We start from the raw sequence: 14,379 nt of genomic DNA, 5'->3' as shown, positions 1-14,379 counted from the left end.
AGTAGGGGTAGAGGATAAGAAAGAAGGCAATTTAAAACAAATGGATTTTGAGATGATTCTATTTGTGTAGAGATAGTCATCAAACAGATAGTTGGTCTGTACCTCAGGTAAGATATTAGGAATTACTGCTTCTTACTCTGGTAGAGTCCCTAGTAAGCTGCGATTAGATCCATTAATCCCTTTGAGGAATTTCTGCCTTGGTCTAATTCCTGCCTGCATGCTCACAGTCATCTTCCAGGAATATATAAGGGCTTCAGAAAACAGGTACTATTTAGATGTTTCCAGATAAAGTACTATTTTCTGGTGCTTTGTTTCATCATATTCAGAAGTTTGGTTGATATGACTGTGAGAGATCTAATTATTATTCTGAGAACTCAATCACTAATAAGCCACTTGGGGAAAAAAAAGAAAATCTTAGATCAATAGATCAAATCATCTACCTATAGGGAAATAAAGTAGTACAGACTTAAATATCATAATTAAGCTTTTTGGTATATTCATAGTTTATTCCAGTAACCGTAGGGCTTATCAAGCTGGTTAAATTAATAAATCCACAAAGATTTATACCAATAACTTTCTAAAGCAAATTCCTAATTTCTACTGTTTTCTTCCCTGTCACTTAAAACTAGGCTAAAGAACGAATATATACATGTTTGTATCTAAATACATTTAAGAGAATAATATCTATGTAACAATTCAGTATAACTAATAGAGTTTTCAGAACTTAATCTGTGATGAATTTTCCATGTTTTTAAAGTGTGTATGCTTCCGTTTTCTCCCTTTCATAAGAGAGAGAATAAAATTTACAAAAAAAAATATATATAGCATTGTAGAATAGTTTAGTAATAGTCATTTACCCAGGCAAACACTTTTCTCAGTTGTGTATTCCTGTGGTGGCAAGTGAGTGTAGATGATTTCTTTCTCATTGAGACAATCTACAGATGGAAAAGATGTTAGTGAAGGAAAGGAAAAAAAAAGAAAAGGGTACTCATTTGAAACATGAGAAATTTAAAAAGTGGTCAACTCTTTCACTTGACATTTTTACTAAGACCCGGATTGTGCATTCTTTTGAATTAACTGAGAGGCAGCATAGCATAATGATTCAAGTTGGCATCTCTGGAATCTGACTGCCTGGGTTTGAACTCCGTATTAGCTTCATTTTGCCTTGATTTTCTCATCCACATAATTGAATAAAAATAGTACTTGCTTACAGAGTTTTTGATGCCCCCTTCAATTTTGCACCTGAAGGGAATGCCTCACTCACCTCACTAAAATCCTGGCCCTGAGGTCTGTTCTGCAAATCAGGAAAGTAAGGCTCAGCTCTTATTTGACCTTTGCCCAAGATCATGTGACTATTCAACACAAGAGATCTCAAACTCAGAAAGCCCTAACTCTGAAGCCCCACTCTTTCAACCCTTTGTTGTCTCTGCCAAATAAGCTTATCTACTACCACTTGGGCAGGTGGGAGCACCAAGCAACACGATGGGATTGCCAACAGAGATGTTCCTAAAGGACAATGCTAGTAATGGAAATGAGGAGAAAAAGAAGACAGATGGATTGCTAAACCCTTTTCAATGGTTATAATATAATAAAGATCTAATGTTAAAATAGGAATTGAAATAAGATGCTTTGGACAGATGGCTGAGGAACCTACTAAGTTAAATGAGAATTTCAGAATACAAGTGTTCATTGACATTGTCAGAGAAGCCATTTTTCTTGAAGTTAAGGAAGTAGGGAGGGAACACAGTGTGTTTAGGACTGTAGCATGGTATGAATGGGAACTTCCAGGGACAACGTCTAACAAATGATATGTAACAGTGGTTAATGACAATTAGGCATGTAGTTAAAATAAATTTCAAGACCAAGGAGCTCCTTGCAGATGGCATTATTAATTTTTATAGAGTATGACCATTCACTGCCTTAGTGGGAAAGAGCTATGTTAAGAGGTTGGACTTTACCACCTGCAAATGTAATGCTCAAACAGCATTAGGCTGCCACATATCTACTGTACTAGTCAAATGATTAAACTTTTAAAAATGAAAAAAAAATAGTACTTGCTTCATAGAATAGTTGTACAGATAAGATGTAATTTTCATAGGACAATGTTAGTTAAGTATTTTTAGTTCCTAGACTCATTTAGTTAATAATGTTGGCCTTATTTGTTATTTAATATGCAATCCGATCGCCACATAATTCATGAGTGGGTGAGGCAGGACAGAAAAATTAAATATTTCCATGGAAATCTAGATGAAAGAAAGCATTCATGAAAAATTAGAGAAACCTGTCTTCTTTTTTTGTGCTTTTTATTTTCTTTGGGAAATTTAAGGATCTGTTCTTTCATACATGTAAAAGCTAAGAGCAATAAATGATGAGCTAAAAAGATGTTACTCTTTGTAATGGCTGCTTTGTTCTACAGTCCACATTCACTCCTCCGTCTCTCCACCAGGGGGAAGTATAGTACTTTGTATGTGTCTTGTTCTCAGGTCTTTCTAGTTCTCCAAATCCCAGGGGTGAGGAAGGAAAAGATAAACACTGAATGTGAGAGTATGAGATGTTCCTTAGCTGGATTTTACAGCACCATATTTTAATCATTTACTTGAGGATAATGAAAATAGACTAGACAAGGTTTCTTTCCACAAATCCTTTAATTCAACTGAGGTAAATGCAGACCTATTATAAGAAATATGTGAAATCTTTGCAGTAGCTGGAAGAACCACATTAAGCCGACCAAATTCCCAAAATAATGTTCAAATGTTTTTTGGGTATATTTAAAAGTAATTGATGGAAATAAGCCTTTGGCACCCTGAGTAAATCGGTTTCATGTACGACAAGACTGTGAGAACATTGTCCTTGATCACTTAACTAAGCTGAGTCATCTTATTTTCCAGGTGTAACATTGTGCTGCAAGTCAGTCAATACAGTAATTTAAGTCCTGTCAACTATAATGGAAAAGTATGAAAAATTAGCCAAGATTGGAGAAGGGTCCTATGGCGTTGTATTCAAGTGCAGAAACAAAACCTCTGGACAAGTGGTAGCTATTAAAAAGTTTGTGGAATCTGAGGATGATCCAGTTGTTAAGAAAATAGCACTAAGAGAAATACGGATGTTGAAGGTAGGTTGACTTTCTCTGTATATCTATAACATCATGGTACTGGAAGACCTATGTATGCCAAAATTACAATTTCAATGAATTTTAAAGTGATTTTTTTTCTCATTGGACTTAAATTTCTTGGTATCAGCAACTATGGAAAATAAATTGATTATTACTTTGGACTTGGCAGTTCTGATATTGAAGTACCTCTATTCTGGTTGGTAAATATTCACTGTCCTAAGTCCTTCAGCCCAGTGTTTGCCCTCCCTGTCCCCTTCCTTGGCCTTTCTCTGCCCATCCCCCTCCCAGATCCTTCTCCCCACAAACCAGCAACTAGAAGAACATCTCCTGGCACAGGAGCCCACAGGACTGTACCGGTGCCCCTGTAGGCATCGAGATGGAGTGGTCCTTCCTGCTCTCCACTGGTTCTTAGGCATATTAAGTATCTCCCCCATCTATGTATACACATTTTCCACAACGATTTTGTTAGTTGTTTTGTTTTGTTTTAAGTAAGCTCTATGCCCAATGTGAGGCTTGAACTCAGGACCCAGAGATCAAATCACAGTCTCTACAGACTGAGTCAACCCAGTAGGTACCCCTAAAGTTGTTTTTACTCTGAAAGGATTTGACATGTAACATTTGTAGGTCTTCAATGTAAATGCTTTCCTATCCTAGAACTCTTCTGTTTAGACCCATAAAAGAACTGGGGATGCTTCTCATCCAGCATCCTTATCTTATCAGAGAAGAAAGTGAGGCACAGACAGCACTTCTCAAACATTAATGTGGAGAATTAATGTGGGAATTCCCCAGGGGACTTTGCTAAAACGCAGATTCTGAGTCAAAGGTCCATGGTCAGCCTGAGATATGGCATTTCCAGCAAACTGCCCGATGGCAAAGAAGGTGCTGGTAGACCACACTCTAAATAATAAAAGTGTGATTTCCTCAAGAACACACAGCTGACATTTACTTTCGACGTGGGTCATCTTTTTTTAGGAAAACCCCAGAAATCGGTTTTTAGGGGAAGATAATAATGATCATATTATCTGTCCTTCTAAGTATTATTTGCAGTAGGTTTCCTCAAACTAATAGTAGTTTAAAATATAAGTTAGTATACATGGGGTTTTCAAGAGCACATCCATCATGAAAACCGGTCCGCTGTTACCTCACAGCCCGCAGAGGGCGCTGGTTAGCCAGCCAACTCTGTCCCAGCGCTAAGCTACAGGGTGTGTCTGAACGCGCTGTGCGTTGTTTTCCAATACTAGCAATGATTTTTGTCCACCACCTCCCTCCTCTTCAAGACTGCAAGGAAGGTTAACGCTCAGGAAGTACCTCCCGGGTCACAATGCCCAAATGTAAGAATGGACATTAAGGTAAAAAGTAGCCAGATTCCACTTCAGCTTGGTGCCTGGTGATGGTTCTCTTAACGTACCTCTTGCCAGCTTTGATATGTTACACGCTGCAGGCCCTGAGCAGACTCCTTCCGTGATAGATTTACCTAACCTTCCTCACATCCTCCTATTATTTATTTAAATGTGATTTGATTTCTGTCCTCCTTATTACCTGCTTTACTTATATAAGGCACTCTTTCTCTGGGCTAAGTTGATTTCGTTTGCAAAGGGGATACAAATTGCTTATCTACCCAAAGACAGATTTGACCAGGCTAGCATCTACGAATCCTGAGCTCTCCTGGTAAAGACACTGTTTCACTTCCGTCGTGTGGTTTTCAGTGTAGCACAAAGCCCCTGGCTTACCTGTGTGAACTGTTTCCTCCATTTTGCGTTTCTGCTCTCGGCAAATCGATTTTGTGCTCTAGGCATATTTTTAATATGTAATAGAGTCCTTTTACCCAAACTGTTGAGCACATAGTCGCAAGGTAATTTTTTCCCCCTCACACCATGTTTACAGATACTAAAGTAAAGGATGCTATCAGTCTTGGGCCTGCAAAATATTTATGCAGCTCTCACTATATGCAAAATACTGTGTTCCCTCTATATAGATATCCCCCCTGAGTAAGTAGTATAGGGTTTGAAAAGTGATGTATCTAATACACCAGGGAAAAAACAGGGAAAGTGAGTTATATATAAGTGGGAGTGATCAGATATCCTGGCTTATAGCTTTTGTCCCAGAGTCCAGTCTAATTAGCACCCTCTTTCGAAAGCCTCCTGGTTTGTATGCTAAATTGTATGGTCACCCTAGACTTAGGCAGGGTGACTATATCCCTGTTTGCCTGGGACAGTCTTGTCTAATACTCCGTACCCTAATAGGATGGTAAATTATATAGTTACTCTATGGTAGGTTATCTTACATAATTAGAATTTTTCCTCTGGTTTACAACATTAAACGGAGGCTGCCTGTGAAATGTTTCATCTTGAGATAGAATTTAATACATAAAAGAAATCTAAGCATAAGAGAAAACAATAGAATCAGACAACAGAGCTGAAAATATAAACAAATTAAAAATATACTGTAGGGACTCAATAGGCAATTTAATCAGATTTGGAAGTTGGGATCTAGTATTTCTGAGAGCCAACACTAAAATCCAGACTCTGTTTAAACCTCTTGACATTTATATTAAATCCGTGGCAATATGCAGGCTAAATGGGGATTGATAATTTTTATAGCCTTTTACTCAATAACTCCATCTCCTCAGTTTTTTATCCAGGTTCCTTTATGACTTGGATATTTAGAATTTTCACTAAATCCATAAAGTATTTATGGTATCAGTGCCTATATTTTATGTTGTGTGCTTTACTTGCTGTCTCCGGAGAGATTCAAGCAGTTTAATTACCATCTGTTACAGGTACATTAGAAGGAGAAGAAGAAAAATGTCTCCTTTTTTTTTCAACCTTAAGTGTCTATGATTCTTACTAAGAGTAGTTTCTCTTGTGAGTAACTATAATAAAATTATCCACAAGAGATGCACAGAGAATGATAAACAAGGCCTTCTGTTGTTTAAACTGTAGGGATCTGAGGAAAAACTATCAGGAAAAACAAATCACTGAACTTTTATTTCAATTCCTTTGCAGCAATTAAAACACCCAAACCTTGTGAACCTCATTGAGGTGTTCAGAAGAAAAAGGAAAATGCATTTAGTTTTTGAATACTGTGATCACACACTTTTAAACGAGCTGGAAAGAAACCCCAAAGGGTAAGTAATCTGGAAACTGAAGCTCTGTATGGCTACTCGATTTCATTATATGTGAAATTAACTGTAGCAAATTTCAGATCTGAAGCACACTTCTCTTTCTACCAAGATGCATCTTCTGGCTATCCCCTCCCATCTTAGTTAGGATGTGCTCAGAGGGAAACAAATATTAACCTAGAGTGAAAACATTAGGAAAACAAATCAACTGCAGATACAAATCATAATACATTTCGAGGCTAACTTGTGTACAGGCTTACCTTGGAGATATCGCAGATTTGGTTTCAGATCACTGCAATAAAACAAATATTGCAATAAAGGGAGTCAAATTTTTTGGTTTCCTAGTGCATGTAAAAGTTGTTTACACTATATGGTAGTCTATTAAGTGTACGATAGCGTTACATCTAAAAAAAAGTATATACCTTAATTTAAAAATATCATATTGCTCTAAAAATGCTATCATCTGAACTTTCAGCGAGTCATGATCACTGATTGCAGATCAGCATGAAATACAATAATAATGAAAAAGTATGAAATATGAGAATTACCAAACACAGAGATTCAAAGTGAGCAAATGCTATTGGAAAAGTAACAACCTTTCCTTCAGGATGTATTTAGCAGCAAGGATTCTCTCTCTCTGTCTCTCTTCCCCTCTCTGTCTCTTTTTAAGTTTTATTTTTTAAGTAATCTCTATTCCCAACATGAGGCTCAAACTCATGACCCTGAGACCAAGAGTCTCACACTCTTCCACCTGAGCCAGCCAGGCGCCCCCACAGGGATCTCTGAACTACCCACTTTTCACTCTTTTTGAGTCTTAAAAGTGTGTAAGTGTATTTTTAGTCTTATAAGTGTATACATGTGCTTTTGGCCCACCTGAGACTTGGATTTACATAGGGGAATACAACTAGGAACAGTGCAGAACATGCCACCCTTTTTATGAAATGCCAGGTACTTCCATATAACAGTGATTAATTTAGAACATCCACCTGCCTCCACTCCCTTCCTAAAACCTACTTGAATAATAGCCAAGAGAGTGTAAACCCTGCGAATAGCAAACTGAGGTAAACAACCAGACTGCATACATACCAACCCTATTTGAGCCCTTTGTTTATTGGGGGTAAATTCACAGTTTGGAGCAAACACTGGTGTGAGATATGAGACAATCAACCTAGAGGACATGTGGGATGAGCTGTGGGGTGGTGAGCTGAAGATCAAGAGACCCGAGGACTCAATTATCTCATTCAGAAGATCTGATTTAACACCAAGATGGTGGAAGTGTACTGCTACCTGCCCGATGAAACCTTTGGTGTCCTCTACTTTTTGGATAGAGAAGAAAAGCACTTGTTAGATCAACAGCTGAGTGCTGAGTACTGACACTGTGTTGGATTTGCTCAAGCAAAGAAACTGCATGTATGTGCAGCAGCCGAAATTGGCATCACCTGATTAAACTTAAAATGATCTATTCCCATTCTCTAAGACCCTCTGAGTCCTACAGTAAGTACAAAGGGTAAGTTAATTAGTAATGTGACAGAAACTGCCTCCCTGCCGGAGGAAGGATTTTCCTTCCCGTTGCACTATGTATAATGGAATAATCCCTCCTTCAAGAAGCTTAGGATCTAATGAGGAACCAGAAATACAAAGAAACAATTATAAGCGATTATAGCGTTATAAAACTAACAGGTTTACCAAACTTCAGCTGTCCACTCCACTTCTGGCTGATAGGAGCATGTTATACACACCCATAAGTCAGACTTCAGCTTAATTTTAGCTTTATTGAGGTATAATTGACATATAAAAGGTTTGAATTTCTCTCCCAGTTAACTGTTCATAGAAAATTTCCCGTAAGACAGGGTGTGGTTTGGTGGAAAGATGGCCGTGAATCATGAGTACTGAGAAGTACATTAGTGAGGGTTGCACAAGCAGCACGTCCCAGATTATCCTTTCTTTGAAATGGCTTCCTGATTTCAGTGGGGATCATGGGATCCCTGGATGACAGAGGCCAAGTGGTAGTTCTTCATTTTGAGAATTGCGGTGACAGGCAACAGAGCCATAGTGATGATCAAAATGGTTTAATTGATTATACGTTCTCTCGAACCAAAACAGATGGGCAGATCACTAAGGTTCTATTTTTCTATAAAAACTAGTAACTAGAGGCTTAACTTGTGTCACCACAATAGGCAGTTCACAGAACCCGGGCCTTGTGACTTAAGGGAAGATGGCTTTCCTTGAGGAGTGGACCGGCAATAACATCACACATCCGCACTTAATTCTTCCTCTGAGCCTGCCCCAAAGTACTCTGCAGCCATTCACCAGAACACGTGCTGGGAAAAGAAAAATAGCCTATCTTTCAGGAATTAATGGCCAGGCTCTGAGGTAAAACCAGTCACCAATGACCTTAAAAGCCACTGAGGTCAGTTTGGGGGTAATGGGGAGCAGGAAGCAGGAAGTGTGGTGGTGAATGAAATCTTGACTCAAATCCACCTCACCGAAGTCCTAGTAGGTCCACAAATCCATCCTTGAGATTATTTCCCCCTTTCCTAACTGGATAGTTGAGAGAGATACACCAGCAGATGGAAGAAGAGCCAGCTGGCTCTGGGCCAAGGAATGAAAGCTACCATGGTAGGAAGAGCCCAGTGGAAGGGGCTGCTGTGCTGCGTTTTCTTTACCAAACTAGAAAACCAAAAGCCATACTACGCGTCTGGGGAAGAGCAGGGCTTGACGCTGTGAGGACCTTGAGGAGGCACAGCTGGGAGGTAGGTGAGCTTGATGCGTACAAAAAATCCTCTCCAACGCTCATATCGCCTCGGATCTTTGGATCTCCTCCTCCTCATTTTACTAATGAATTTCTGGCGTTCAACTTCAATTGCCATCGGCAACCATTAGTCAAGTTTCAATCACCAGTTTAGCAATCAGCTCGACTCATTGCTAGCTGCTCCAGGTAGTCTGGTGAAACTGGAATCTCTAGGAAGTGCACCCATAGTGTTACAATCGGCCCAGGCTGAACTCTATTTCTTCCTCTCTGGTCCTACGTCAGTGAAATCCATGCTCACAGGCATTCCCCATTGTAAATTAGCAGCATCTCAGAGTCCTTTTTGCCGTGTAAACCTTTTCCTCTGTTTGACTTTGTAGCAGGCCCCCTGAGACATGCTGGACTATGACTTTAGTTAAGGTTTGGAGACCTCTCAAGGTCTGAGAAGAATCCCCGTGCGGCACAGCTACTCAAGTGAGAGCATTAGAAAGTTCTCATCAAGGCAAAACCAGCCTCATCATTCGAGTTGGGGGACTGGTTTGCCTGAGACGGGATGGTTGGTGGGAGCTGGGGTGCTCTCAGTTTCATGAACACTCCCGAGGGTCACATTTCAATTCTTGAGGTATAGGCAGCTCTTTCTCAGTTAATTAACTGAGAAATTAATTAACCTCACATAAGTTAAATTTGTGTTGTCACTTAGCACCCTGCAGGATTATTCTCCGTGTTTGATTCTTCAGTCATTTCACGTTATTCTTATAGGTCCATGAAGTGAGTCCTATAGATACAAGCAATAACGGGTTCTTTTACGGCGAGCATTGAAACTTTCGTTTTCCTAACTGTGTGTTGAACAAAGATATTAGAGCCCTAACCCTGTCCTTCTTAAATTTTCATTAAGTTAGAGCCAACCCGCCCTACTTTTCTTGTATTATTTATGTTTCCCATATTGTTCTGTCACATTCAGTGACAGGCTTGCCTTGAGTAGGCATTTTACTCCAGATGATGACAGATGATTTAACAACTAGTTCATCTCTGGGTGCCTATCTACCAGCTAGTTGAGTCCCTAATGGTAGTTAGTGATTAAATCAGATAGCCAATCCCCAATCCCCAAGGCCTTAGTTCCTGGCCCACATCCACTTCTGGTATCGCATTCTGAACGGTTCAGGATTCCACAGGAGAATTCACTCCAACTGGCTTAAGCAGAAAGGGATTTATGACAGGGTGCTAGTTTATAATTTCCGAGAGTGCCAGAGAAACGCGCTTAGTGAAGTAGCTACTAGATACCAGGTACCACCCTCGACCCCAGAGCTACACTAGTGAACAAGACAGAGTCCCTGAACTGAGCCCTGAAATGAAGGAAGGCACAGGGAGGGGTCAGAGAATGCCTCGGGAGGGGAGGAGAAGGAACAATAAACACAAAGATCTGGAGGCGTAAACAGGCCGGGCCTGCTCAGGGAACGGAAACCAGTGGGGCTGGGGAGGAATATCTGTGGGAAGACGGGAGGGGACAGAAGGGAAGGAGGTTAACCCAAGTGACCACGTGAAGGGGCTGGCAGACCTGAGACAAGGTTGGCTTGTAGTCTCAGATAGCAAGAGTTTACTGAGGACTCATTTTGTCTGGGGTATGGACAGTGGACATCAGGTTTTCCCATGGTGAAGTCATAAACGAATTAAGGCAAAGATGAGGAGTCCTGATGGCAGCAGCAGCATCCCTCCAAGTGACAGAGCACAGCCCCTGAGCAGTCCGGTCTGAATTCCCCCATCGTGACCCCCTCCTTCGTCTTGCGCCAGGACATCTAGTGTTTGCTCTCAGGCCTTCACTGCTCCTTGCAGTATTTGTCTCTGCCCTCACCCAGCGTCTAATACTTGAACACTGAGGGGCGGCTGACTTCTTCTGAAGCTTTTATTTCACCCCAAAACACTTTGAAACCTGCTGCCTGTGGCTGAAACGTGTTGCAATCCTCTATCTTTCTGGAATGAGCCCTGTGCGAATCTGTCTTCTCTCCGATAACTATCTTTTCTTTATAAGATCGGTGGTATGTGTTTGTAGACGGTATTTTGTACAGATGTTGTGTTGCCTGTGATGGAACCTGTCTTCTGGGAATCGGAGCTCTTCTGTTCCGAGCAGAGCCGTGACTCATCCCGGGAGATGCCACGAAGCAAATGTTTCTCTTCCACAGCAAGAGTTCAGGACTTTGCTACAGCATTCGTTCATGTCCAAATCGATGTTATTAACATAGAAACTTCAGTTCCACCAGTCTCTGAACCCTCACCCTAACTCGTTTCCTGATTCCAGGACTTGATCCCCCCGTTCCTGCAGTGCTTGGATCCCCCCCAGCATTCCATGTCTACATGAATCGGGCTCGTGTTTCGCTTGCAGGCTCTTGCAAGACCTGAAATCCATTTCCCTTCCCTCCACCACCACCGCTCTAACCAACATCACCACATCTCACCTGCATTGTTAAGTCAGCTGCCTCATAAACCGTCCTGTCTCCACTCAGCGTGCAGAAATCCACTCTCCATATTCTGCCACTTGTCTTCTTGAGTCCTTTCAATGACTTTCCTTTAGACTACCTACCCAGATCTGTAAGGCCCTCCATGGTTTGGGCCCTGCCAGCCTCACCAACCTCTTCACTCATGCTTTGGCCACACTGGCCTCCTAACTGTTGCTCCCACATACCCGTTCTTTCTCACCTTGGGGCTTTTGCCATTCTCATGGGGGTCTTCTCGTCCTTCAGGCCCATCCACTGGCCTCACCTGATCTCAGACCCTCATTTCCTAAACCTATGGAGATATGAAAACCCAGACTCTCAGGAGATAGTCTTTTTTTTTTTTAATATTTTATTTATTTGACAGAGAGAGATCACAACTAGGCAGAGAGGCAGGCAGAGAGAGGGGGAAAGCAGGCTCCCCACTAAGCAGGGAGCCCGATGTGGGGTTCGATCCCAGGATCCTGGGACCATGACCTGAGCTGAAGGCAGAGGCCTAACCCACTGAGCCACCCAGGTGCCCCTCTCAGGAGATAGTCTTAATGAACTTATGTGGCATTGTTCCATCTGTACACATGAGGAAAACTGCAGGCACAAATAACTTACCCAAGGTTCTAAAACTTGGAAGCAGCACAGCTGGGATTTGAACTCTGCCTCATAGGGCTCAAAATGGCTATACTCATCTTTTTCTTATAAAAACATTAAAGCAATGTTGTCTGTGGCATGGCTAGGCAAAGAGGGGAGAAAGATCAGGTTTATCAGAATTCAGGTAGGGGCGCCTGGGTGGCTCAGTCAGTTAAGCCTCTGCCTTCAGCTCAGGTCAGGATCCCGAAGTCTTGGTTTTGAGTCCCGTATTGGGCTCCCTTCTCAGTAGGGAGCCTGCTTCTCCCTCTGCCTCTGCCACTCCCTCTGCTTGTGCTCTCTATCTGTCTTTCTCTCTCTGTCAAATAAATAAATTAATTAAATTAAAACAAACAGCCTTAAAAAAAAAAAAAGAATTCAGTGCAGGAAATAGAAATGGCTCTAGACACTTCTAGCAGAAAGAGATTTAATATTGAGAATTTGGGGCTTTCACAATATTAGTAATACTTAATAATTAGAAGAGCTGGAGTCAGGGACGCCTGGGTGGCTCAGTTGGTTGAGCGGCTGCCTTTGGCTCAGGTCATGATCCCAGTGTCCTGGGATCGAGTCCCACATCGGGCTCCTTGCTCGGCGGGGAGCCTGCTTCTCCCTCTGCCTCTGCCTGCCTTTCTGTCTGCCTGTGCTCGCTCGCTCTCTCTCCCTCTGTCCCTGACAAATAAATAAATAAAATCTTTAAAAAAAAAAAAAAAAGAAGAAGAAGAAGAGCTGGAGTCAGAGGGCTGCCACCAGACCACAGGATATCAGGACTGTGCCGCCATAACTGTGACCTGAAGTCAGAAAACTGCCCTGAGGAAAATCCTTCCACACACTGTTGTTGTTTCTCAGCAAGTACTGCAGATTTGCACAGTGAGGTATTGTATCTGGTTCGATGCCCAAGTCACACACAGGCTGTCCCACGCCTCTATGAGACCAGCATCACCTGCAGGATGAGTTTAATTTTTAAAAAGCGATCTAAACATATGATTTAAATTTCCAAATATGATAAAACATTAAGGCCGAGTGATGGCTATGTTTGGAATATTAGATCATTTGAAACTTTTTAATTAAAAAATTCTTACAGTAGACACTTAGCAAAAGACATCTTGTGTTTCAGATTTTCGAAACTATACAAACAGCCACCCCATCCCCACAAACACAGTTGAAAAACAACGCGTGGGTAAAAATATGTGCAGCACATATGCAGACTCTGGTATATAATGAGTCTTCATGAATCAGTTTTAAAAAGGGTAAACAGACCCCAGTCAAGAAAGACATAAAGACCATGAACACGAAATACTCAAAAGAAGACATGTCATGTCCAATAATCATGTGAAAACAAAAGTCGCTAATAGTGAAATGTCAACGAAAACCAAAATGAGCTATCTTTTTATTTTAACCACAGTCTGACGAACAACAATGGTAAAACCAGATGTCGGCAAGACAGTGAGGAGATAGGGACTTGAACGCACAGAGGTTCGGTGGGCAATATGCAACTGAAGGTGCCATCATGGGACAGTGATGTGAGCCATGGAAAGGCATCAAGGGAAAGTTAAAGGGAATGTAATTGCTATAATTTATAGAGATGGTGACACCAAGTAGACTACTCCCAGACAAATGTGAATTGCCCAGATCTCCAATTCCCCAGTGAAAAATACCTTCCAGTATTTCCAAGATCCTGCAGGAACAAGAAGCACCCAGCCTCTCATTCTCATGGGACACGGGTTCTCCCTGGCCTCCCCGGCTGCGCACCTGCCTGCTCAACAGGTGTAAGAAACTTACACAACTGCAGTACATACTCGAGTGTGTTTCCAAATTGCTGGAAGTCAGTCTTTAAGTATGCCTTCCTCCCTGAAAAACCAGGTTTTAGGTCTATCTGAAGGTCACATCTGCAGGATCAAAATTCAACATGTGCCTACCATTGGTCCTAGAAATCCCACTTCTAGAACTTGCCTTAAAAAGATAATGGCACAACTGTAGTAAGATGGATGATTATACATATTTTGTTTCTAGGAACGAAATTGAGTCAACCTAATTGTTCACCAGTGGGAACTAACTAAGTAGATTATGACACATCCCTGTAATGAGACCACGAAATAGACGTAAACGCATTAGTACTTATACCTCTACACATATATATGCTTCCTGAAAGAGGAGGGGGAAGTTGCAGAGAATGAAATGTGTGACTAGCCAGCTGTGAGAGACAGTTCTTCATGGATATACTCTTTAAATTTTAAATTTATACTCTAAATTTTGAGCCATATGAATGCATTTATTTAAAATTAAAGGAACA

At 41.2% G+C, this 14,379-nt stretch overlaps 1 protein-coding gene across 1 annotated transcript in view; it reads left to right on the top strand.

The window, feature by feature from the left end:
- The first annotated feature begins 2,888 nt into the window (after positions 1–2,888).
- Positions 2,889–14,379, top strand: part of LOC111158487 (cyclin dependent kinase like 4) — a 29,900-nt gene continuing 18,409 nt past the window's right edge. Inside the window, exons 1-2 of the mRNA XM_022520535.1 lie at positions 2,889–3,112; positions 6,118–6,239. Of these exons, the coding sequence (XP_022376243.1) occupies positions 2,945–3,112; positions 6,118–6,239 (290 nt within the window). The 5' untranslated portion in view covers positions 2,889–2,944. The remainder of the gene's footprint in view (positions 3,113–6,117; positions 6,240–14,379) is intronic.

The sequence above is a fragment of the Enhydra lutris genome, unplaced genomic scaffold (assembly GCF_002288905.1).
Source record: "Enhydra lutris kenyoni isolate GAN:26980312 unplaced genomic scaffold, ASM228890v2 scaffoldscaffold59, whole genome shotgun sequence".
Lineage (NCBI taxonomy): Eukaryota > Metazoa > Chordata > Mammalia > Carnivora > Mustelidae > Enhydra > Enhydra lutris.
The sequence above is the reverse complement of the archived record's forward strand: the minus strand, read 5'-3'. Positions and strand labels throughout refer to the sequence as shown.